Below are 24,951 nucleotides of genomic sequence, written 5' to 3' on the forward strand. Positions count from 1 at the left end.
CCCGCCCCCACCAGGCCCCCCCGTTACACGGTTTGAGGAAAGGACCCTTTGCAGGGGTGGGGACACCCCCCTGCAGAGCCCCAGTAGGACCGGGACACTGTCCTCAGCAGCCCAGGACACTGGCAGCCTGCTGCTCCTGGATCCAGACTCCCGAGCGCGAGGCCAAATGCAGACAGGGCCACTGAGGCAGAGGAGCAGCGGTGAGACACGGGGGGTCCACCGCGCCCCCCAGGGAGGCCCGCGTGCACAGCTGACTCCTTCGCCAAGGGGGCCGCAGAAGGTGGCCCCCCTGCTGCCTCTCGCCTCTGCTTCCACGACACCTGCACGAGCTCCCACCCAGTGCACCCCGGGCCACGTGCGGAGGGTCTGCGGACTGACCTGGGTCCTCCGCCCGCATCAGACTGGGACTGTCTTAAAGGCAGGGGTCAAGTTTAACTTATATTTGGGTCCCCAGCACCTAGGACAGTACCTGGTGCAGAATAGACAGTCGACAGATAGGTATTTACTGAACAAATGGGTACCTCCATCACCGAAGAACCTACGTACTCCGTGCAACCTTAGGTAACGTAAACCCTCAAATCTATTTCCTAATTTATTAAAAATAAAAGGGAGGGGAGTAATGACCTCACAGACCTGTGCGGGTTGGACACGCCATGCAGAGGGTTTGGTCACCATGTCGTACTCTCCCAAAGTGAGAGCATGTCCCCCTGTCTGGAGCAGGGCGGTGGGGTGTCTCACGTGTCATCACAGGGCCACTGACTCCCTCGTGCCTACGAGTGCCACCTGCACGACAGACTCAGGCTCGTGGGTGGGATTTGCCTGATGGTTATTTGGAGAATGTGTACGGGAAATATCCACTCCAAAATGCAGCTAAACCCTGATTTGTATTCACTGGGCGTCAATGACAGGCAGCACAGACCAATCGCTGCCATGTCTGAGCTGTCAAGAGGAAGGTAGGGGACGGCGCATTGGTGGGACATTCAAATCGGTGTGGCAGACGGCTTAGCCCCATTAGTCACCATGACCCGGTATCCATGGAAACAACTGGAAACAGCCCTCTAAAAAGACTGTCAGACAGCACACTGGGCTCCGCACACCACCCACCCGCCTCATCTTCCCCCTAGGTCCAGCCTCCCCTGGTCTGCAGCACTGAGCCAGGAGGCACCTGGCACGGTCCAGTCCCATGGCCCGGGGTCCTGCCCTGCACCTGTCCCGTGCCCCACCCCAGCCCTGCCACAGCTGTCTGGTCCCCTGTCCTGCCCTGCCTTCAGAAGGCACACACACAGCCCTGGATCCACGTCCAGAATCTCTGCTTCATCCTCTCCACGATGACCCCAGCAGCCCCCCGCCACCCCGGGCCCCCATCCGAGAGGAGCAAGAATCAGACTCTCGCGGGGATGATGGGCATCTCTTCGAACCTCCACTGACGGTGCCGTGTCCTTGACTTCTCCAACTTACAATGAGAAACTGACGCTCAGCAAACGTGACGGCTTCAAACCAAAGCTGTGCCCAGTGCCACGTGAAACCATCATCGCCACACCATAAACACTGGCGGCTTTGCTCTCTGCCTCCATCCCATAAAATACTAACAACTTCAGGGAATCCTTGCTGTGGGAATGACCCCAAAACACAGAGAAAGCTCTATGTACAAGCCGCTAATATGTAACCTACGTAACAGTGAACATCTCAACAAAGCAACTGAGACATCAAGCGACAGATCAAGGATTACATTCCCTCGCATCCGTCTGATGCAATATGGTGAGGCCCTCATGGCATGCGTAAGACATGTTAATAACATAGAAATGTTTGTTTTTCCAAATAGGAAAAAGAAGACAAAAGTACAAACGGAGTATGATCCCCTCTATGAACAAAATTTAAATTGGGGGACAGCACGAAGACTTCGAAAACAGACCGATCGCCAGTAAAGAGACGGAATCAGTAATCCAAAACCTCCCAATGACAGAAGTCCAGAACCAGATGGCTTCGCGGGTGAATTCTACCAAAATTCAAAGAAGAATTAATCCCATCCTTCTCGAACTCTTCCAAAAGCCAGAAGAAGAAGTAACTCTTCCAAACTCATCCTGTGAGGCCAGCATTACCCTGACACCAAAACCAGACAAGGACACGAGGAAAAAACAAACTTCCAGGCCAATGTCCCTGATGAACATAGATGCAAAAATCCTCAATGAAATATTAGTAAACGGAATTTAGCAATACATTAAAAGGATCGTTCAAAACCTACAATCGAGTGGGGTCTATTCGGGGATGCAAAGATGGTTCGACATCTGCGAATCAGTCAACGTGATGCACCACTTAACAAAATGAAAGACAGAAAGTCAGATGATCATCTCAACATGCGGAAAAAGCATCTGACAAAATTCAATATCCATTGATGATAAAAACTCTCAATAAAGAGTGTATAGAGGGAATGTACCTCAGTACAATAAAGGCCATATATAACAAGCCCACAGTGAACATCATACTCAATCGTGAAAAACTGAGAGCTTCTCCTCTAAGCTCAGGAAGAAGACAAAGATGCCCCCGCCTGCCATTGTTACTCTATGTAATACCGGAAGTCCTAGCCAGAGCTATTAGGCAAGAAATAAAAGGCATCCAAATTGGAAAGGAAGAAGTAAAACTGTCACTATTTGCAGATACCATGATTTTATATATAGAAAACCCTAAAGATTCCATAAAAAAAAAAACTGTTAGAATACGCAAATTCATAAAGTCACAGGATAGAAAATCAATACACAAAAATCTGTTGCATTTATCTATACTAATAATGAACTATCAGAGAAATTAAGAAAACAAACCTTTCACAATTGCATCAAAAAGAATAAGATATCTAGAAATAAATTTAACCAAGGTGAAGGACCTGTATATTGAAAACTACATTAATGAAAGAAATTGAAGACGACACAAATAAATGGAAAGGTATTCTGTGCTCATGTATTGAAAGAATCAATACCGCTTTAAAAAAAAATACATACCATCCAAAGCAATCTATAGATTCAACACAATCTCTATCAACATTCCAATGGCATCTCTCACAAAAATAGAACAAATAATTCTAAAATGTGTATAGAACCACAAAAGACCCCAAATAGCCAAGGCAATCTCGAGAAAGAAGAACAAAGCTGGAGGTCTCGCACTCCCTGATTTCAAAATTACAGAGCTATAGTAATTAAAACAGTATGGTATTGGCATAAAAACAGACACATGGATCAGTGGAACAAAATCGAGAGCCTGGAAATAAACCCACACATATATGGTCAATGAGTTTATGACACAGGAGCCAAGAGCACACAATGAGGAAAGGATGGTCTCTTCAGTAAACGGTGTTAGGAAAAATGAACAGCCACATGCAAAAGAATGAAACCTGACTACTATCTCTCACCATAAAAAAAAAAAACAAAAAACCTAAAAAAACACAACAACTCAAAATGAATTAGACTTGAGTGTAAAGACCGGAAACCATGAAACTCCCAGAAGAAAACAGGATAAGCTCCTTGACACAGGTTTTGGAGATGATTTTTTAAAATCTGACATCAAAAGCGAAGGCAATGAAAGCAAAATAAACGTGGGACTATGGCAAACTAAAAAGCCTCTGCGCAGCGAAGGATACTGCCGACAACAGGAACAGGAACAGGCACCACCAACAACAGGAACAGGCACCGCCGACAACAGGAACAGGCACCGCCGACAACAGGAACGGGCACCGCCGACAACAGGAACGGGCACCGCCAACAACAGGAACAGGCACCACTGACAACAGGAACAGGCACCGCCGACAACAGGAGCAGGAACAGGCACGTGCGGAGTGGGAGGAAGTGTATGCAAATCGCATACCTGATAAGGGGCTCATACCGAAAATCCATACGGCACTCATACAACTCAACAGCAAAACAGGCAAAATCAACCCAATTTTAAATGCGTAGAAGATCTGAACAGACGTTTTCCAAAGAGGACATACAGATGGCCGACAAGTACATGAAGAGATGCTCAACATCATTACCGTCCTGTGAAATGCAATTCAAAGCCTATGATGAGATATCACCTCACACCTGCCTGAAGAGCTATTATCAAAAACACAAGCAATTACGAGTGCAGGTGAGGATGTGGAGAAAGGGGAACCCTCGTGCACTGTTGGTGGGGTTGTTGGTGGGGTGCAGCCCCTACGGAAAACGGGATGGAGGGTCCTCGAGAGATTAGAAATAGAACTGCCACACAACCCGGCAATCCCCCTTCTGGGTATTTATCCAAAGAAAACGAAAACGCTAACTTGAAAGGTTATCTGCGGCCCCCGTGTGCACTGCAGCGTTACATCTAACAGCCGAGACATGGGAACAGCCTAAGTGTCCGTCGACGGATGAGCAGATAAAGAAGACGCGGTGCCCAGACAGGATGGAATGTTACTCAGCCACAAAGAAGAACAAAATCTTGCCACTGTGAGGACTTGCGTGGAGGGACCTGGGGCACTGCACTAAGTGAAATGAGCCAGAGAAAGATAAATACCGGATGATCTCACTCATATGTGGAATCCAAAAGCAAACACAAAAAACCCGCAAGCTCGTAGATACAGAGCACAGACGGGGGGCAGAGAAAAATGGGGGAAGAGGGTCGAAAGGTAAAAAACAAATGCACACGAATGAGCTGACACAGAGGCTGTGTGGCTGGTGGGAAAGGGCCCTCCTCTCTAGCTCGTCTGATTGTCCCTAGCCCTCCCCCATGAGGACACGCTGCTTCACGGGCTGATCCCGTGGGGAGGGCGCGGCTCCAGCGTGAGGAACGCGTGTTTGAACCGAGTCTGTCACTCCGCAGCCGGGCAGTGCCGGGCACAACCAACCTGGCCGAGCCCTGTGTGCCCGTTTGGAGTTCGGGCACCTCGCCTGGCAGGGGATGCGCACTTGCAAAACAGTTATTTTTAAATAAGAGGCTGCATGTCTTTGAGTTGCCTGCACATGCCTGTTGTCAGCCAGGCCAAATGGGTGATGTCTGGGAACTCGAGAAGCACCTGTCAGGTAAGCGAGGGCCTGCCAGGGGCTGGCAGCCTGTGCAGTGACACCTGAACCCCCTCCACAGGCTCTGGGGAGCTGCAGGGCCCCAGGCGTCAGATCCACTGCAGAAGAGACAGGGAGGGTGCAAGGTGACACATGCTGAGGCCAGAGATGGAGCCCCTGCCCCGCCTCAAGGAGACGCTGGGCTGGGGAGGCCGGCATGGGCGGGAGGGAGGCAGACACAATGCGTGGCCTTCTCTCGTGGGCACTGTTCTGGAACTGCTCACGACACCACCGAGGAACACAGTCATTTGATAAAACAGCTCAAGAGCCTTAAAAACGTTCACGTCTTTTGACTTAGGAATTCCCAAACTAGAAAATCCATCTAGTGAGAAAAATCGGACAAAAATGCGTGTATGAAGACGCTCACCAGGAACAGCCAGACACGACAGTACTTAGTTAGTCGTGACGCCGAGCAGGAAAACCTTACATGCTTCTGCAGAATGCCTGTGCCACGAGGACAGGCCCCGGGCCGAGGCGGGGTGCCGCCGGGAGACCCGAAGTGCAGCCTGAGCCCCGGTCCCCGGCCTCCACAGGGCCCTCGGCACAAACGCCTGTGTCCTCACCAGGTGCATCATTAACACCCGCGCTGTCTGCCAACAACACACTGGTGCGCACGCAACACGCGTCTCCACAGCAGCTGACCCGAACGCTGTCCACCGCCATCTGGAAAGGACCCAATGCGAATGTGGCAAAGCGCCCTCCGGCCCCCTCGCCCCCCTCCCTCTGCGGCTCCGACTCTGCAAGGACCCGGTGCCCATGGGCTCACCCAGGGCATGGCTGCACTGTGACCGTTTGCTCCCTACTTCTCCCGCCTGGCACGACACGCTGACATGAGTTTGGCTTCATTTTGCTTCACAGCACCAGTTTCCCAGGGCCTGTCCCAGCCCCAGGGGCGGGAGGGTCTAGGTGTTTGACCGCCCTCAGCCGCCCACATCTGGACAGTACCTGGCCATGCCCAGGTAACCACAAGACACGACACTCTAACCTAGAAAGGTGTCGGGGTGGAGGGAGGCCCCACAGGTGCCAGCAGTGACGCCCTCTGCAGAAACACCGTCGCCTGCCTTCCACTCAGGCTGGCTCGGGGCGGAGGGCACAGAGGGAGCCGCCTGGGTGTGACGTGCGGCCCACTCACAGCGGCCAGCAGGGTCGCTCACAGGACCCCGACCGCCTGCGGGACCTGGCAGCCCAGCGGGGCCGAGGCCCTATGCGGTGAGCAGGGGTGCTGGAGGAAGGGTCTGCTCCCCTTCAAGCCCCTGGGATAACCCTCACTTGTCTCCCGTGTGCAAAGGGGGAGATCGAGCTTATTCCTTCCCTGGTGGAAGGACCAGACACTAACCTACCATGACTTCTTGGGTGAAGAAAGAAGATATAGACGTGTCGGCAACTGACTGTTCCTATTGGACTGAAAATAGATTACGTGATAAAAAATAAAGCCCCTCGCTTCAACAAAAATCCTATTTAGCTTGCTTCTCAGCAAAATATTGTTGACGGCTCTTCAGAAAGGCACAGACTGGGGTGAACGTCTGTGCCCAGGTGCAGGGGAAGCAGACGTCCAAGCACGTCGTGCCAAGTGTCAAGTCACGGAGCCTCTCGCGTTGAGCACCAGGCTGAGCTCAGGAGCTCGCGACACGCACCCTCCCATGCCGAGCACGTGACAAGCTGTCAAAGCCATCTGCATGCGAGGAACAGAGGCAGGAGGGAGCTGCACCCCCATTACTCCCCAGCACTCAAACCTCTGCAGAAGACGCGGCTGCCTGGACGTGGTCGCAGGCCACGGTGCAGGACGGCAGCGAGGTGGGCTCCGCTGCCCACGAGGTCCCCGTGGTGGCGTGGGCACACACAGACGAGCACGTGCTTGCACGGGGAGCGCTGACACGCGGTACTCACCCCACTGCAGAGGGGCCAGCTGCAGCTGCTCCAGGACCGGCTGGCTCAGCAGCCCTTCCACACCTGCCTCGCCCGTGCGCTTCAAAGAAGGGTGAGCCTCGGTCAAGGAAAACATAGGACGAGAAGAGGGGTTCCAGAAGTGTCTACGCAGGCCCCTCAGACAGCAAACCGCCCACAGCAGACACGTGCCCTCCTCTTCTCGTGATGGTCTAACCAGCCTCTAAGGCATCACCTGCGTGTGTGGAAAACGTTTCAAGTGCCTCCCCGCCCCCAACCCAGGTAAATCAAGCTACTGTTTTGTAAGGAAGGGAAACCCACCGGGGGGATTTTAACCCAACAACTAGTCTTGCTGGGGGAGATCGGGCAAACGGAAGGCTGTTTTCCCTGACAAAGCACGCAGAGCACGCTCGCTGTCCAACACGACCACAAGCGCTTCTCGACGTTGCGGTGTCACGCTGGCTTCCTGCTGTCGTGCCACGTGTCTGGGTAGAATCACACACGTTACCACGGATGGGCTCACGTCCGCGAGTTCATCGTCGAGGAAGCCAGACCGCTCTCGGCGCGTATCAGTGCATGAAAACATCAGGCTTAGACACGCAGAAAACGGAACTCCCCAGGCACTAATGTTAAAACGGCCAATGTGCTTCTCAGAAATGGATCCATAAACCTCTCCTTTTCCTACAGAAGGGCAGGTGGCAGGGACGTGACCGGCGCCCCCGCTCTCTCTCCGCTCAGGCTCCGTGCAAACCCCTTCCTTCCAGAACGCACTCTTCCTCCCCTTCTGCCCGGCCGACTCGAGCCCACGGTCTACCTCAAGTTCCAGTGTCTCACACAGCTACTGATGGTGACGACATTTAACGAGCGAGCGCACGCACATCCCCACGTTCCCATGACGGTAGGCGAGAGTGAATGGGTGGTTTTCGTCAATAGCTGACGGTCACCGGTGCGGGTCGCCCACAGGCTCATGGCTAGAACGGGGACAGCCGTGACTCCTGACGGGATTACTCTGGCGTCAGCATAAGTGATGAAGCCCTCAGCACACTCCGGGCACACGTGGCTACTAGTGTTCAGGACGTGAGGAAACAGCCTCGGAAAGGTCAGAAACTGTGAGTGACAGAATGGACACTAGCCTGGCCCGGTCGCTCAGTGTCACATGGGGCTGAGGGGGAGTAGACCCGGATCTCCTCACTGGACAGAGCCCGCCTCCCTGCTCGGGGGCATGGATGGAGGCACGCCCACTCCCAGGGGACGCTGGCCAGTTCCAGGGGCTCCTCTGCATCCACATGCCCGACCACGGCCACCACGGGGCTGGTCCACCTCTGCTGTCGCTCAGTCAGCCGCACCGCACTGCATGCTGTGACACCACCAGGGGAAACACGAGGACGCATCCTTGCTGGGAGTGCTTAGCGGTTTCGGGCTGTGGATTCTCGTTTGGGACGGTTTCTAGCAGGGGAGGGCTCCTGCAAATGCTGATTCTCCGGTCCCTGAACCAACAAGACCCCCGGGGAGCAGGGCGAGGGGTCGTCCCTCTCCCAAGGGGTGTGGCCCAGGGGCGGGTCAGTGTAGCCCCTGGTGAGACCACAGGCCGCTGCGCACATGGCTTGGTGATGGTTGGGGAGTGGCACCCTTCCTGGGAGCAGTCACGTCTGCTGAATCCGTGTCCCGGGCCTACCGCCCACCCTCCCGACCTGCCTCGGTTCAGCGTCCCCCTGCAGCCCTGCCCCCAGCACCACCCCCTGTGCAGTGATGAAGGACCAGAGCCCAGGGACTTGCCCTGCGGTGGAGAGGCGAGGCCATCTCCTTTTGCCTCCTTTACGGTCACGTGACAGAGCTACTTCCCTTCTCACAGAGAAGACATCTCGTAAGGCACCTGGGGCTCACTATAATCAGCGTTGCAAGGAGAGTGCCAGCAAAAGCACCCGCTCCCCTTCTCTTGGTTTGGGCTCGGCTTGGCTCCAACAACAACCCCCCGACTCAGAGAAACTCACTCTCAGTGACACGACTCTCTGTGAAAGAACTGCCCCCGAGGGAATTCGAAGTCGCGGACTCGTGGACACGAAGCTGGCCCCAGAAAAAAAGACGGGGACATTTCCTGACAGGCGGCAGGCTCTGTGGCACGTGACTTCCATGCTCCTTTCATCCGAGCGGGACAGGCAGAGTCCACGGTGTGCACGTGAGAAGCCAGAAGCAGGGGACTGAGTAGCGTGGTCCTCGTCACTCAAAGCAGAAATTTCCTGGGGCTCCTTTCAACTCTGTGTCCAAGCTCCTTCCTGCAGCATGACAGCTCTGGAAGGGAGAGGTGACTTGCTCAAGAACACACGTCCTCCAGATTGGCAAAGATCCAAGAGCCTGAAAACCTGCACAAGGGCGAAGCTGTGGGAATGCAGGTGCACGCGCTCTGCCACTGGGCGGGAGACAGGACGCTCGCTATGCAGCGACACGCGGCTTCCCGAGACGCGTGCTATTAAGCGAACAAAGCAAGAGGCATCTGTGTTTAAAAAAAGGTGAGACTGTGCCTGTGTTCACTTCCGGTCTCAGAAAGAACTTCTGAAATATGAGCAAGGAACAAATAAAACGGGGTATTTGAGCAGGTAGGAGCATCCGTCTAAAAACCTTTTTGAACTGTGTGTACATTTTGCCTATTTAAAATAAAATAAAAGTTATTTTAGGAGAAGTAAATATAAAGTTCTCCTAATGACACACGAATGAAGCGGAGGCTATGAGCCACTGCAGCCCTGGGATGTGTAAACACGGCTGAGCTCAAGGGTGGGGCTGACGAAGTCCATTCAGGTCCCCCCACTCAGACCTGGCACGCAGACCGCTGACAGATTTGGGTTTAAGATGCACGCTTTTGGGTGTCTTTCTTTCTGTTTTCTTTCCCGATTCCCTCCAGGGGTGATTTTCACTTGCATGACATCAAGACTTCAGCATGTGGCATCTTACCCCTTTTTATTAAAACGATCACGCGAGCTTTGAAGGCAGATCACACCGCGGTGCAGGGCCGAGACGCGGAGCTCTGAAACGGCTGGTGACAGGAGCGAGTCAGCGAGTCACCACAAAGCTGCCGATGGCACCGGGCTTTGCAAACCATTCCAACAGCACATTTCTGTATTAATGTGCTTTCAGTTATGAGCCATAAAATTATACAGCTGAGCTAATAAAGCTAATGACCTGCAAGCACGTCCCCTTCCTCCCTTTCAGCCCCATAAGCCACCAAAAGAGTGGACACATGAATGCAGAGCTGGCTGACCGGTCAGTCGTGCAGCTGCTTAACCAGCCACGATTACATCCAAGATTACGATATTACAGTAACGATGGCAGAGGTGGCAGTGGCCACTGTTTCCTAAATACACAGACACTGGCATTTGAGGCAAGAGGTCAATAAATAATGATGGCGACGGCGATAATTGCTGTCGTTATTTCTAGTAGAAGGTACGTTCTAAACGGCCTCCCACGAGAGGGGCCCCATGGCAGGTGTTTAACACTTGTCTTCTCAATTTCATACTATTTTCAAATTAAGACTTGAGAACCTGGTGGGTATAAAGTAGGGACTGTTAATTTGATTTTAAAGATTTTTTTTTTTATTTAATTCAGGTCCATGCAGAGAATGAGAAGCTGACAACACAGCTCACCAGGAAGTGGCAGGATCAAGGCTGTGTGACCCTGGAGCACATGTGCTGTCCCCACTTTCAGATACTTCACTGTAAACATAGTATCGACTCCTCACAGTAAACCTGGAAGCCAGGACCCATGAGTCCCCGCTGACAAACAAGGATCCTTTTGTGCACAGGGCCGGGATCCGGATGGTCTCCACGGCCACCACCAGTGGAGTCAGCATGGACGCCCAGCCTGGAGCAAGCCTGGCCAGCTAGCTCCTCCCTCCAGCCCAGAGGAAAGCCTGCTGGGAGCTCTCCATGGTGCTGAAGAACCTCCTCCCCTGAAGCCTTTACTCGTCACCTGGGACACGGCAATTACGTTTCCAATTAAATCATAGGCTCCTGTCTCCAAGACGTGCAACTGTCCTCTGGAAGAGCAGGGACGGTGACACTGCAGGACTGTGGAATCACTGTTGGTGCCAACGCAAGCTTTGCAAGTCTCCTGGACCACACACACGCATGACTGACAATCCCTGTGCACCTGAAGCAGAAGCAAGTTTAGCCCAGCTCACGCCCTGTCTCTGGAGCCTCCCGCAGGCAGTTTCGAACTCCCTCACAGGAAACCCCACACTGCTTTCACAGCGCTCTCCATGCTTGTCCCTTCTGCCTCAAGACACGGCCGAGTCGCCTGGAGTCACTACAAATCACTCATGCTTCCTGCCTGTCGTAAACCCTCAGAGGTGGTGAGTCAGGAGACCCAGGGTCCATGGCTGGCCTCACTCAGGTTAAACGTCCTCCACCATCCACTGCTCAGAGACAGCAAGGCCAGCGAGCAGGCATCCCTGCCCTCTGAACTGCTTAGCTGCTAATTTTCCACAAACTGATGATGAAAGAGTTCAGAGGCCGGGGGTGGGGGTGAGGAAAGGCGTCCTCGGTCATGGGTACTGTGCCTGGCACATGGTAGGTGCTCAATAAACGCCTCCTGCTTACCGCTGAGCGTCTGTCGGTCACCCAGGGACCACCTCTTAGAGTCCTTGCGGTAATTTCGGGCTGAGAAAGCCTCGGGGACGTGAAATAACTCTCCCCACACCAGGACAGACGGGCACGGGGGCTCAGAGGCAGCTGTCTGGGCCCCAGCGCAGCTCCGTCCCCTGTCCCGACTTCCTCCCCATGTGCCACGCGCTGCCAGGGAGGCTGGTCCTCACTCCGCAGCACAGCAGATGGACTGGGGCAGGGTCTCGCCTTCAAAGCACCTCTAAAAGATGAAACCCTTGGGGTGCCGTGGGACCTCAGAGGGCACCTCGCAGAGGGCAAGAGTCCCTTGGTCCCTAAATAGCTCACTATTCCTCCTGTGAGGTAACCCATGAGGTTTTGGGGTCACACCTGTTCAGCAGTACTGCTATCATTCCATGAGGGGCATGGGTTTGTCCCTACAGAGGAGAAACTCCCGCAGGCAGTTTCTAACACCGGTGCTCAGGGCCAGGACTGCATGGCACGTGGAAGCGGCGTCCCCTTCTGGAAAAGGGGGGAGGTTCTGCCACCTGCACGAGGACAGCCCCAGTCTGGCCAGCGGTGAGCGCCAGCTCGACATCGGGCAAGCCGTCCCTCGGCTCTGGGACTCCTTGCCCAACTCCCACAGTAGCACCGGCCACCCCAGGCTCCAGACGTTTATTGCCATGACTGAGACCTGCCTGGAGCCCTCTGCGGCCTTGTCATTCTGGTGACCACTGACCCATCTCTGGAGCTTAAACTTCACCTTCTGTGGGATGTCCTATCTGATGCACCCCAAGCCCTTCCTGCCGGCCGAGAGCGCTATACCTGTTAGCACACCTGCCCTGCACTCGCCACGTAGGTGTGCACGTGCCCCCGCATGCTCCGGCCTTAATCCACACACCAAAGTACTTATCAATACCTACTACGTACGCCGTGGAAGGTGCTAGGGATGAAAAGACCAACCGAGATGAGATCCTTCCTACTTTTAAGAAGCCCAGTCTATTGTGGGAGGATTAGACCTTATTAGTCACCCATCATTATTAATTCAATTTAATTAACGAATCAGTATTTGAGCAGAACCTTTTTGTTTACAAATGTTCTCACGCACACTGTCTCAGTTAATCTTCGATGTGTCCCGGGAACCGTGAACGTTTGCTTCCGAATCTGAGAAACAGCCGGATGCAAGGAAAATGTGGAAGGTTCATAAACACCTTCCTCTCATTTTCACTGGCCGTGAGCAGTGAAGCATTTGGAAGTGCACCGCGGTGTAAGGGCGTCTGAAACCAGGGCAGCTTGCGATATCGCGTGTGTATTTATGTGACCTGGTCTGGTATTTTAGAAAAAAACGATCGTTCGATCAGCTCTCCCCCTGGGGACCGGGTGGCCCAGCGAGTGGCCAGGCTCCTCTGAGCCTGCAGGCCTGAGCTGCCGGCCTCACCTCTCACAGGAGAGCAGCGCCGTGGTCTCAACGCCTGGCTGCTACACGCGGTCTGCTGAGCGAAGCCGGAAGCCGGTCCCAGGAGGGCAGCTGACGCAGGCACCTCCACCGCGGCTTCTAGGTGAGTGCCCTGGAGTGGGCGCCGGGGGCTTCACCTCGGCCCCCCCCGCCTCACCGCCAGAAGACAGGCTAGGCTGTCTGTGCCCACGCGCCAGCTCTGGAGTGACTACAGGTGCGGGAACTTAGCCCAGCCCCACTCCAGTGCAAATAAATTAGCAAATTGTCATAAACAGAAATTACACTAATGGAAAGATGCTTTAAGTGATTAATGAGCCTCTTTCCCGTGACTTTGTTTTTCAATTTGCTTCATGAACTTTGAGGATGTTGATGCTGATTTTCTCATCCCAGGGGGGGCGCCAGCATCTCCTGTCAGCTCCCTGGTGTGAGAGACCCAACTGGACAGAAAATGCCAGGCAGCGTGACGAGCTGCCCAGGGAAGAGTCTGCAAGTGGCTCAGCCCTGCGGGTCCGGTCAGGACGGACGGCAGGGGGGAACGCAGAGCGCGCTGCAGGGGGCGGCACCTGCCGGCGGCGTGCCGGAGGCGAGGTGCCCGCGCTTCAGGTTCCGTCTGCAACACGGGAAGAATTCAGAGGGCTGGCAGGGACCAGAGGCTCTTCTGCTGTTCGTGGCATGGAGCCGAGGGCACTGACTCAGAGGCCAAGCGGCTGGATGCAAATCCCAGCTCTGCCACTGACAAGCTGGGTGGCCTGAAATGAGGTAGTTAATCTCACTGGGCCTCAGTTTCCCCATCTGTGGAGTGTGGATCCAAATGTACTTTGTGGGATTTTGTAAAAACTGAGTGAGTAAATCTATATAAATCACTCAGAACAGTGCCTGGCATCTGGTAAATACCACAGGCGTGTTAGCTGTTATTTAAGCTCTGCAATTTTATGATTCTATTATATAAGATACACATGTTCACAAGCACTGTCACACCAAAAGTACACAAAATGCACACAAGCCCAACACGAACCAATGCTCACACGCACACCACACATCACACACACCCCCCAACACAGATTTGAACCAGAGCTTGCTGGCTGGGGAAATCCTCCCCGACTCCCATAGACCAGCCAAATCTGAACTGCATGTTCTGCGTGCCAAACCCTGACTCCTCTCAAAGTAATTTTATGACTACCATATTTGGTTCTGGGGAGACAGCAATCGAATCTGTGTGCCTCCCACCTTATTTCCCCGCCCACCGATGGCCCAACGGCCAGGGTGACTTTACGGCGTCGAAGGTGCAACACTTCCCTTCAGCCATCAAAGCGTCTCCACTGAGAGACTAGAGGCCTCTGAACCAGGTGACTGCCACCAGCCATAAAAGCTAAGTTCCCTAAAGGCAGATACAAAACGCGATTCTGCATTTACTTGAGATGATCAAGGAATCAGCTGTACTGATGACAGGAGCTGTTTGTATTAAAACCCATTTAGACAAAACTGTTTCTTCCAACATGACTATTAGAAGAACATAGCGTACCGTATTTTCAAGGAGTCTTGGCTAAAGGTCTCTGATATTTTTCACGGCGTGAGAGGACAGAGCTCCACTAAGAAGCACCTTTGAGAACAAGCTAGAAGCCAGTCAGAGAGTAAAGGGCGAGCGTGGGCGACCCAGCGCAGATAGCTTCCTCTCTGCCTGACTTCTAGGGGGAGGGCCCGGGAGCGGGCAGGTTCTCCTTGCTGGAAAGACAGCGGCCTCAGAAACAGACGCCAGGCCTGGCTGTGCTCCGAGCTGGCTGTCCCGCCCCGATCAACCGAGCTGCGGGCACCGGGCCTACGGCCTTGGGTCATGCCTGTGAAACCACAGACAAAAAGTGAGGACAAATGTCGTAGCCGTGTTGAGCTTCCTGGGTTCACAGAGGGTGATGTGTGTCTGCGAGGCCGAACACGGACCCCACTTGATGACACACAGCCCGGGACACGGGTAGTCCCTCTGGAAAGCAGGACCCTGCGCCCGGAGGGAAAAGCCACATTGCTCCATTACTTCCGTCCCCAGAACTCAGCACCCCGCAGAGACAGTCCACCCCCCACCGTGGGACATCAATTCTGAGGCATCTAAAGCGCTTTGCAGTTGGGCTCCGTGAGCCCCGGCCTCGCCCTCAACACAGCCAGATGGCTACGAACGGTCTCTGGACAGAGCGGGAGATGCGCGTGCTTATCAGACCACCTGGCAGAGATGCTGCCCAGATGGTCCAGGTCCATGGCCTTTGTGGGATCAGCTGAACTGTGCACCCAGTTCTGGTCACGAGTCTCACATGGGCTCGGATTCTGCTATGTCAGCAACACCTGAAACGCTGTCTGAAGGGAGATTCGCAATAAAAACAAGGAAAATGAGACGGTGAGACAATACCAAGCCTGCTCCAAGCTGGTCCCGCACCTGCTCCCACACGAGTCGTCCGAGCAGGGCTGCCCCGGGGAAGCGAGCAGGCTTCATTTAGGACAAATCTCACTGGTGCCTCTCGTGCCTCTCAGCGCTCAGCAAACTGCAGCCGAGCCGGCACCCTGGGCTCCCGCGTCAATGAGACGCGGACGTCCATGCGCCACGTGGTTTTAACAACAGCGCTGGGCCCAGAGAACGAGATCACACTCTGCCAGGCCCGGTCCACAACTGGTTCTACTCAGCACTCCCCACAGCTCCCAGCAGGTCACCAACAGATAGCTGCTGAGTGGACGATGTCATCTGACCTCAAGGCAAGTGAGACCAGTCCTCAGGGAAAGGGCTCGTGCTCCGTAACTGCTCTAACTAGAGGTGAGCACCGAGTGGGCTTGGGAGAGTGGACGCGTGAGGTCATCCGTAGAGGCCCTGGTCAAACGCTGACACTCACTTCCCCTTTCCTGAACTATAGAGGGGAAGTGAAAACAGACGCAGTCATGTCCCAAACATCCCCAAACCTACCACCCCAGGGGATGCTCAGAACTACAACCCTGGCCCTTTTGGCAGGTCCCACTGGAGGCAGAAGAGAGGACACGGTAGACGGCCCCAGGTGACACCTGGCCACCATCTTCTCTGCACAGCTGAGGCCAGGTCACCGGAGCAGCACGAGGCCTCCTGGTAGGAAAGGGGGCTCACACTGCTGACACCTCCCAGGCTCAGGAGCTATGACATCCTCACAGGTGACCCCGCCGCTAGTCAACAGGAAAACAGCACAGTTTTGGGGTCCTGGCTGTCCTGCCAGCCGTGCAATCTCAGGTGAGTTACTTCCAAAATTCACTTATTTTTTAAAAAGAAGTAAGCAATACCTGTTTTGCAGGTTTGGTTTAAGAAAAATGCTACTATCCTGCTTGGTACCTGGCAGGTGACAAGGCAGTAACCAAGGCGGGGGTGGGGGTGTAATGGCAGGAGGGCGACCACCAGGGTCACCTGTGGAGTCTAGGGTCCCGCTGACCGGAGCGTTCCCTCCTTGGCCTCTTGCAGCAAATGTGACGCGCCAAGGAACAGCCGCACGGGAGCTGTGCGACAGGTGCTTTCTCACTGGCGTGATGACAAAACTGGTCAACAGGGTTTCAAAGAAGGGACAGGTTCCTGGAATTTAAAGGAAAAGGCAGCTTCGAATGCATTAGCGCATCCGGCTGGGCCGGGGCCAGAGTGGAAATTCCACCTCAGACCCACGCAGCTTCGGGGACAAAGTGCCGTTCGGTCCCTGGTGCTCCACCTCCGATGGCCCACTGCCCTCTGCCCCCTGCTTGAAGGTCACCTTGTCCCCGTGGTGGGCTCCCGACCTCCCCGGCAGCCTATGCAGCACAGCGCGGAGACCCATGGGACCAGTCGCAAGGCTTGGGGTGAGCCAGCTCTTGGCCAGTTACCAGGGGCGTGACCTTAAGTGTCTTCACTGTCATCTCTCTGGTCCCGGGCTCCGTGTAATAAAGCCTGCCCCGCCTCTTCCACAGAGCAGAGGTGAGGGCATGTGACAGGAGGGACCTGGAAGCAGGGAGTGGCTGCACCAGCAGGGATGTACTGGGAGGGTGCACTGGGTCCCCAAGGCCGGAGAGCCTGGGAGGTGAAAGGAACCGGCTGAGGTAGGACAGGAGGCGGCAGTCACTGAGCTTACTCTTTACGGGGTGGGGGGAGGGGAAGCAAGGCGGGAAGGTAGGCCGGCCAGCTCGACTCCTCAGTGGCACTGAGGCCCCTGAGTCCTGCTGGCCTCTCCAGTCTGCACACTGTGTACCAGTCACAGGGACAGACTTAGGTCCCTGCTGTTCTGCAGGCTCTGGAAGGTGGCAGCCCTCCCATGGGCAGGCTCCCACCTCAGCCCTCCCAGCTGCCCCATACGTGTCCATCTCTGTATCTGCCCTGCCCTCAGCCGGGGCCTCCCCAGGGCCCAGCACACGGGGGCAACACAACGTATCCCTCACTAGCCGGGCGAGGACCGGGTATGACGAAGACAGGTGTGCGTGGATCTACTCAAGAGCCACAATTCCCCCTGAAACATGACTATCCAGCTTCACGCGCTACACAGGGACCGTTTTCATTACTAGGAATAGGTGTCAAATTAGGCTCAAGTTTTCCATAATGTCTAAATATTGAGAAAATGCTACTGAAATGCATAATGGAATAACTAGCCAATGAAATCTGTGGTCTTCCCATCTGCCCGAATTCAGGTTTACAATAGCAGGGGCCTGCACGTCAGCCCGGGCCAGATGTCAGTACCAGATGCGGGCGAGAGAGAATGTCCTCACGTTCACTCTTCCGCTGAATTCGCCGATCGGGGCGGTCGCTCGTAAATCTAGGAGACGGATGTGCCTGGCACGTGGCAGTTATTCAGTAAATGCCAGTCGTCTGGATTATTAGGTGAGTACAGAAAATAGGGAAGTCAACGTCTTACTTGAGTCAAACTGAAAGGAGAGAAGCTCAAAGGCATTTCTGGTTCTTTCTGACTGTTCTGATGGGCAGCAGGACCCCGTGGAAGGCGGCACACGCTGGCAGGGCCCTGGGGCCTGGAGGCGGGCTAACGGGCTTCGAGTGCCAGCTCCTGCTTTGTACACGTGACTTGACAGGCAGTTTTCATCCACGAGACAGGATGACGAAACGCCCTGGGAGTTGCTGAGCGACATGGGTGACTTGGGCCAGCCCAGGGCAGCACCCGGGAAGTGGAGGTGGAGCACCAGGACAAGCTGCCATGTGCCCTGGCACCTAGTGAGGCTTAATCCTGTAGAATATGGGCTCCCATTCCCAGGCTCCCCACTTTTCCCTGAGCCACAGTGAGACCACTCAGGTGGATGAATCCTTCCCTTCTGGCACCCCCAAGCGCACTGCCCCTTCCCCCACCGGATGCTGCGTGACAGTGAGCTGGGGCTGAATCAGACCCAGCCAGGACTTCTGGCGTGGCACAGAGTCCCCTGCGTGAAGCCGAAGCTGCAAGACCCAGGTGCAGGTGTCCTCTGCCTCGCTCGGGGACTTCCACGCCCGGAGGTCATGGAGCCTGAACGACCTGAGTCCCACCAAAAAGATCCAAGTCCTCGCCGGCTCCCGCATCACTTAGATGCCAGCACGTGAGAGCTAACAGCCTCCTCTGGTCGAGCCCGTAGAGACCGGATCGTTTTCATAACCCTCTCCCTTGGGGACGGGGACTGGCTGTGGGCCCTGTGCCGGCAATCCCACCTGGGCTGGTCCCCGGCTCCACCACTTCCTGGCTGGACTCGCAGTCAGTCAGTTCACCTCTGAGATTCCGTTTCCTCGATGGAACAGCAGTGCCGAATCAGAGACGTGGAAGGCGTCAATCAGACGGCGGAGGCAGCAGGCCCGGCAAGCCATGAGCACGCCAGCTTCACCGCGCTTGTCACTCTGCTTATTCGGCCGGCGAGGACCGACTGGACCCTGACTCTGTGCTGAGCTCTGGTGGAGCTAAGAGCAGGACGAGTCCACTCACCCCGACCTTTTCACAGAGTCCTCTCTGTACAAAAGATGAGCGCCTTAACTCCACGACGTACGGGGGTGGTCCCCCGAGTCCCCAGGCATTCTGCTGAGAGCGCCCCTTCTCAAGGCCTCCCGTCTACGAGTAACGTGCTTATTTCGTCACGAGCTTTTTGGAGAGAGGTCTACCTGCCCCAATTCCACTTTAGTTTGCATAAAGAAACTTGCCACAGCTCCTGGAACCTATGTCGCCCACAGACTGAGGTCTTTCCAGAGAGACAGTCTAGGACGATCTGAGACTGCACAAGCTGTGAGCATCCCATGCCGACAGAATCGGCGTGCGATAAGATGAACAGACAACCACGTCGGCGCTGCCCCTGCAAGGGGTCGCTCTCCGGGCGGCCACCCTCTCACATCCCAGGACGTCTTGGGGCATTCCCCGTCGTCCCCGTGGATAAACGTCCACCCACCCTTAAAAAGCCTGCTCTAAGGTCACCTCCTCCGAAGTCTCCTTTAATTGCCCCCTGCCCCCAACAGCAGCTTCCTCCTCTGAACCTCAGGGCGCTTGGCACAGCATCCAGTCCCTGCGCCCGCAGCACGTTTAATTCTCAGATGACAGAGCCACACCCTCAGACGGCGCGGCTGCACCGAGGCCTCGTCTTTGCCCCTCAGCCGCTCAGGGGCCTCGCGACATACCCGGGACAAAGCAGGCGCTCTGTCAAGACCGCCGACCACACGCGTCCATAAACACGGGCGCCTGGTTTCTCCAGGATGCCGCCCCCCACCTCCGCCAGCGGAGCGTCTGCCACAAGCCAGGCGCTGACCCGAAGCCCAGGGCGGGGTCCACTATTTCACAAACACTCTCACAGAACAGTCCTTCTGGAGACCCGCCCGGTCCCCAACATGGCCCCTTCGTGGCTTGGTCAGACGCGCACGCCAGTTGCGGCTTTCCAGACAATCGCACCCCACATTCGGCTGTCAGCCTGTGAGACTCCTCAGGCCCAGCACTGAGAGGTGGCCTTGAAAACCTGTCACTAACGCGAATGCCCAGGCTGGCGGCAGGAAATACATGGTCCGAGGCCAAGGCGGCTTTCTCAGCTGAATCAACCCTTCACGAGCGGCGCCTGGAGGTGGTGAGGGGCTAGGGCGATGCAGGCTCCTTGGTCCCTACTTCCTTGCCATGGCTTTGCTGGGCTACTTGTGGCTAAAATTTGATGGCTAACCCCGTGGGGTCCCCTCATAACCCCGAGGGGGGTGCACCAAGTCCCAGAGGGGCCCACCACAAAAGGATATGAGTCCCCAGCGGATGCCCAGCTTGCTGTTGATCTCCAGGCTCCGGGCCGCCTGCCGCTCTCCTTCCAGCTGCCCCTTCTCCCCAGGGGATTCTGGGAAACTCTCAAAGTTGAACTTGTCCACTTGGATCGCCATTCTAAGAGAAGGGGAAACACAGCGGAGAATTAATCAGGAGGACAATTTCTTCTGCTGGCTGTTGGAGAATCAGCACATGCCGGCGTGAGACGGTACAATGAATCATTATCGTAATTCAAAGCGGATTCATTCCAAGAAAATGGAATAATAGACTCCTAGGGTAGCACTGGCTTCAGAGCTGGTTCGACACACAGTTTAGAACTGAGGACGGCCATAGATTCTGGCCTCGGAGAAGGCTCAGGTGCCCCAGAAGAAAATTTAAATTCTGGAACAGGACAAGGCGGACAAGACCCCATGTGGAAAATCACAGACTAGCAATTATTTAACCATGGGGACCCCGAGAACCCCCTGGGAACAGCAGCCTCATCATCAGAGGCCTGCCCATCCCCTCGCTCTTCATCCTGGCCAGACGCGCTTGCTCACACGCACCAGGTGCCAGCGGCGGCACGGCGCCCACCTGCCCACTTCCAGCCCCCTGCGCCCAACCCCCTTTCCTCCTGAGCCACTGCCCACCCTCAGGTTTCTGCTCGAGCATCACGTTTTCTGCAAGCGCTCCCGGCCTTGCTGGCTGGACCCAGCCCTCTCGACCTTCTGGCAGCTTCTGGAACACAGTAGGCGCTTCCTGCCTTAGCCTGTTTGCTCACTGCTCTCTAGGCAGGGAGCATTTTCTCCTGACCCTTGGCACAGCTGGAGCCTTTGTTCTTTAGGTTCGAGCTTAAGAAAGGTCCTCCCGGTCCCCCCCATCCCTGGCGGCTTTCTCTCCATCCCCCCTCGCCTCGTTCTCCACTGCAGCATTCGACTTATTTCTGTCCTAGCATTTGTCACGAGCTGGAAATATTTATTTCTGGACTTAACTGCCTATCAGTTCTACTAGACTGAGCTCCCTGAGGTCAAGATCTCTGGGTCTTGTTGACCACAGTCTCGCAGGCCCAGAATCATGCCTGTCGCACTGCAGCAGCCCTGGCTGAGTTACGGGCCTTCCCTGGCACCCTGACGCACACCTCTTCCCCCTCGCTGCCGCCCCAGCCTCTGAGCCAGGGAGCGGTCTCCAGAGCAAGGCTGGTGGCCCCACTGAGGAGGGCTTTCTTTGTCACCTGTGTATGTGCCACACACTGGACTTCTCAGCAGCCCAGCTTCCTGTGTAAAATGGGAAGCGTGCCGCTGGGTCGCCGGCCACTCTGTAAATGAGGGTGACGACGTACGCAAATGTGGCTGGCGCCTTGAGAGGGTCCCTCCAGACAGCTGTAGGGATGAGACTTGAACCCCAGATGGAGGAGAGACCCAGGCCCCAGACACGTCTCCAGAGACACGATGTCCACAGATGTCATTGAACACGTGATCAGATGTCCGTTGTGCCCTAGGCCTGTCCAATCACATGAGCCCTGACAGCACCTTTCTTCCTGGAGGGGAGGTGTCCCCCACAGTCCGAAAGTCCCCGCAGGGCGCTAAACACTGCAGCCCAGCTTCTTCACCTCTGGGGCTAATAAACCCCACTTGTACAATTTTGTGCCGATTCCATAAGATGCTGGATACGAAACGGCGAGCACAGGGCCCAGAACACAAAGAGGCCTGCGTAAACGGTGGCCGCTGTCACGGCGAGTGACCCCACATCACGGACGGAGAGGCTGGGAGAAGCCGAGGAAGTCACCGTGGGTGTCCAGGGAGAGCCGAGGCTCAGGTTTCCAACGCGGCTCTGATCTAAACCCACATCCTCGGTGTGCGCCCCGCCCCGGCCCTCCGCCCGGACGGTCCCCGCCACCGTCCCACTCTGCTCATCTCTGATGAGTCAGAGTTAAATAAAATTAATACCGCTATTGAATGCCAATTTTCATGTTTAATTTTATGGCCAAATGTGACAATAATAGTCAAGAGTTGGCACTAAAAAAAGGTGCTGTGATTTTTGGAGTCTCTAAAAAAGCACTGGTTTTTAAAATACCGTATCATCTGATTCAGTCTTTGAACAGCTGATAACCTCGCCGGGGGAATCATGATGATGACAGCTGAGCACAAACCGAGGACTCGGCTTTAGGAGGGCCAGCCACATAGTCACACCGCGCTTTCTCTGGGCGAAAACTGACGGCCCGGAGGCTGGTGCTCTGAATCTGCGTGGGCATCAGAGAGGCGGGTATCCGACCGCAGAAGACCTGCCTATTCTCTGCTTTGTAAGGACGTACGACCCGAGTGAAACGAAGCAGCCGGCCTCCCGAGTCACACACTCTGAACGAGAGGGGCGTGTGGCAGACAAGAACATGGTGTGAACACGGGCATCTGGATCACACCCAAAGAGAAGAGCATTTTCTCCTTAAGCCTCACAGATCGATTACGGGGGAAAAAATCCTTTCTTATTATCATCTTTAACTGGAAAGACGCAGCACATTCTAAAAGTCCGAGCACGGCGCTGTCCCAGCTGAGCATCGTCAGCGATCGCAAACACCAGGGCAGCGGCGCCCAGCACGGGCCGCCCGGGGCGAGCTCCCGGCCACCACCCTCTCCGTCGTCACAGCTGCTGAGAGAGGGGCTGTGCACAGGCCGCAGAAAGTAAAGTAACCTGCCCAAGGCCACAGAGACGGCAGGCGGGAGGCGCAGGCTTCCTGGCCAGGCCTGGACACCTGCAGTGTGCGGTGACGAGAGAGGTGTCCCCGTTCACGGGAGCTCCAGGCGCACACCCGGCAGGTGCTCGCCCTGAGCAGCTACAGGGACGGAGAGCTGGGTGAGGGGTCTGTGCAGCTGATGCACAAGGCAGGGCCTGGGGGTCTGTGTCCAGTCCCCCGGCCTCTCGTCTGCTCCGTGCACAGAATGTGGTCCCTTCGTGGGGAGCAGCTCAGGAGACACCAGCGTCGGGGGTGCGTGGCTCTCTTTCCGTTGTAAAAGTCTATGTTTCTGAGGCATCCAGCTCATCTGGACGTTGGAGGTTGTGTGGGGCCCACCTGCACCTTCGGTTTTGATTCCGTGAGTTGAACGAAAGCCAAGGGCAGGGACCAGAGTGGCTGTCAGGGGACAGCGGCTTCTTGCTGATGAAGCAGCTTCTCAGAAGATGACCATCTGGCCTGAACACTCTCAGTTCACACTCAGGGGGAGCCTGTGTCACCACCTGCGTTTCACAGATGGGCAAACAGAGTGCAAATAACGCACCGCGGCCTCCAGGTGCCAGTCGGGAGCCAGCCTCGACGCTGGCCCTGCCCTCTCTGCACGGGGCCCGCGCTCCCGGGGCCCTCGGCTCGGACGCTGGCCCGCCACTCCCCACCCTTCACCCCCTCCTCCAGGGGGCCACTCCCCACGCTGTCAGACCCCACCAGACATGGCCTCCACGGGGAGTCTCACCTCCTACCCGCCCTCCCTGCCAGGCCTGCCGGGGTGCTCACCACCCCCACCCCACAGCCACCAGTGTCCGTGCCCGTGTCCCGAGGGTGGGCTCAGCCATCATACCTGGGAGCACAGGGCTCTGCCCCCGACAGCTGTAAGAGGATGTGAGTTGAGAGAAGGGTCTCGCACACGCAGCCCGAGATGCCCCCTTCAACGCTGGCGCTGCGCATGTAAAGTTTATACCTATTTTCTCTGCATTAGAGAAAAATGAAACAAAGCGCCGTTTCTAAGGGCCAGAGGTGGGGGTACTGAGCTGGAGCAGCCACCCCGAGTGTCAGGACGCCAGGGACGGCCCCTCGACCGCAGCCAGCGTCTCCGTGGAAGCAGAGCCTCACCTCGCACGTCTGTAGACGAACGTTCACTTCAGGGCCTGAAATTCTTTCCTCGGCACAGAAAATGGTGCTTAATAAAACGAGATTTACTCTTAATCATCAGTTGCCAGTGCGCGTACCCCGCCCACACCCCGAAACCGTAGGGAGCACAGCGAGGGCTGGACTCCTGCTGCTCGGGTCACTTTTTGCTCATTTCTCTCCACTAGGCCTCCCCTGGGAAGAGACTGCACCCTAAAAGGGCCGGCCAGCCTGCTGGATCCGTGTGGCCATCGGCCCAGCAAAGGCAGCAGGAAGCTTGGGCCCAGTGCCTTCTGCCCGCGGGCTCCGCAGCACAGCGGGCCAGGGCGGGGTTGCAAGTGGGCTCCTGACCAGATGTGGAATGGGCGGTCTGACATCTAGCTGTGGGGACCCCGTCTGGGATGGAGAATGGTGGACAGAGGAGCACAGTCCTCTGAAGCTACAGACCTGGACCTGGATCTGTCCTTTGTCACTCAGGACCTCTATGGCCAGAGGCAAGTGGCCTGGGTGTCCCCGGGCCTCGGCTTCATCTGCAAAGTAGATGTCCCACACTGCAGAGTCAGTCGGGGTCGTGGAGAAGTAAAGTGGACCACTGGCACATAACTGGAGCTCAAAAAATGACAGCTCTTACTTTCGGGGTAAGGAAAATGGTCTAAGATGGATCGTGGTGATGGCTGCACGATGCCGTGAACGTACTAAAAAAATCACTGAATTGTGTGCTTCAGATGGGCAAATTGTATGATATGTGAATCACATCTCAATAAAGCTATTATAAAAAATTATAGCTATTAAAGGCAGTTATCGTAATAAAGATCAAGGGAGATAGCATTTACGAAGACATTTTGTGAAGTATAAAATGGAGATAAATGCCAGATATTTATTCTTTTCACTCACTGTCCTGTGCTCTTAAACATTTTACCGA

The 24,951-nt window shown here is 55.4% G+C and overlaps 1 protein-coding gene across 1 annotated transcript in view; it reads right to left on the reverse strand.

The window, feature by feature from the left end:
- TRAPPC9 (trafficking protein particle complex 9) overlaps positions 1-24,951 on the reverse strand; it is a 329,454-nt gene that overhangs the window by 58,663 nt on the left and 245,840 nt on the right. Inside the window, exons 19-20 of the mRNA XM_006912937.3 lie at positions 20,182-20,317; positions 6,951-7,041 (exon numbers count right to left, since the gene is read on the reverse strand). Coding sequence (XP_006912999.1) covers positions 6,951-7,041; positions 20,182-20,317 — 227 coding nt within the window. The remainder of the gene's footprint in view (positions 1-6,950; positions 7,042-20,181; positions 20,318-24,951) is intronic.

This window comes from Pteropus alecto, unplaced genomic scaffold, assembly GCF_000325575.1.
Source record: "Pteropus alecto unplaced genomic scaffold, ASM32557v1 scaffold105, whole genome shotgun sequence".
Taxonomy (NCBI): Eukaryota; Metazoa; Chordata; class Mammalia; order Chiroptera; family Pteropodidae; genus Pteropus; species Pteropus alecto.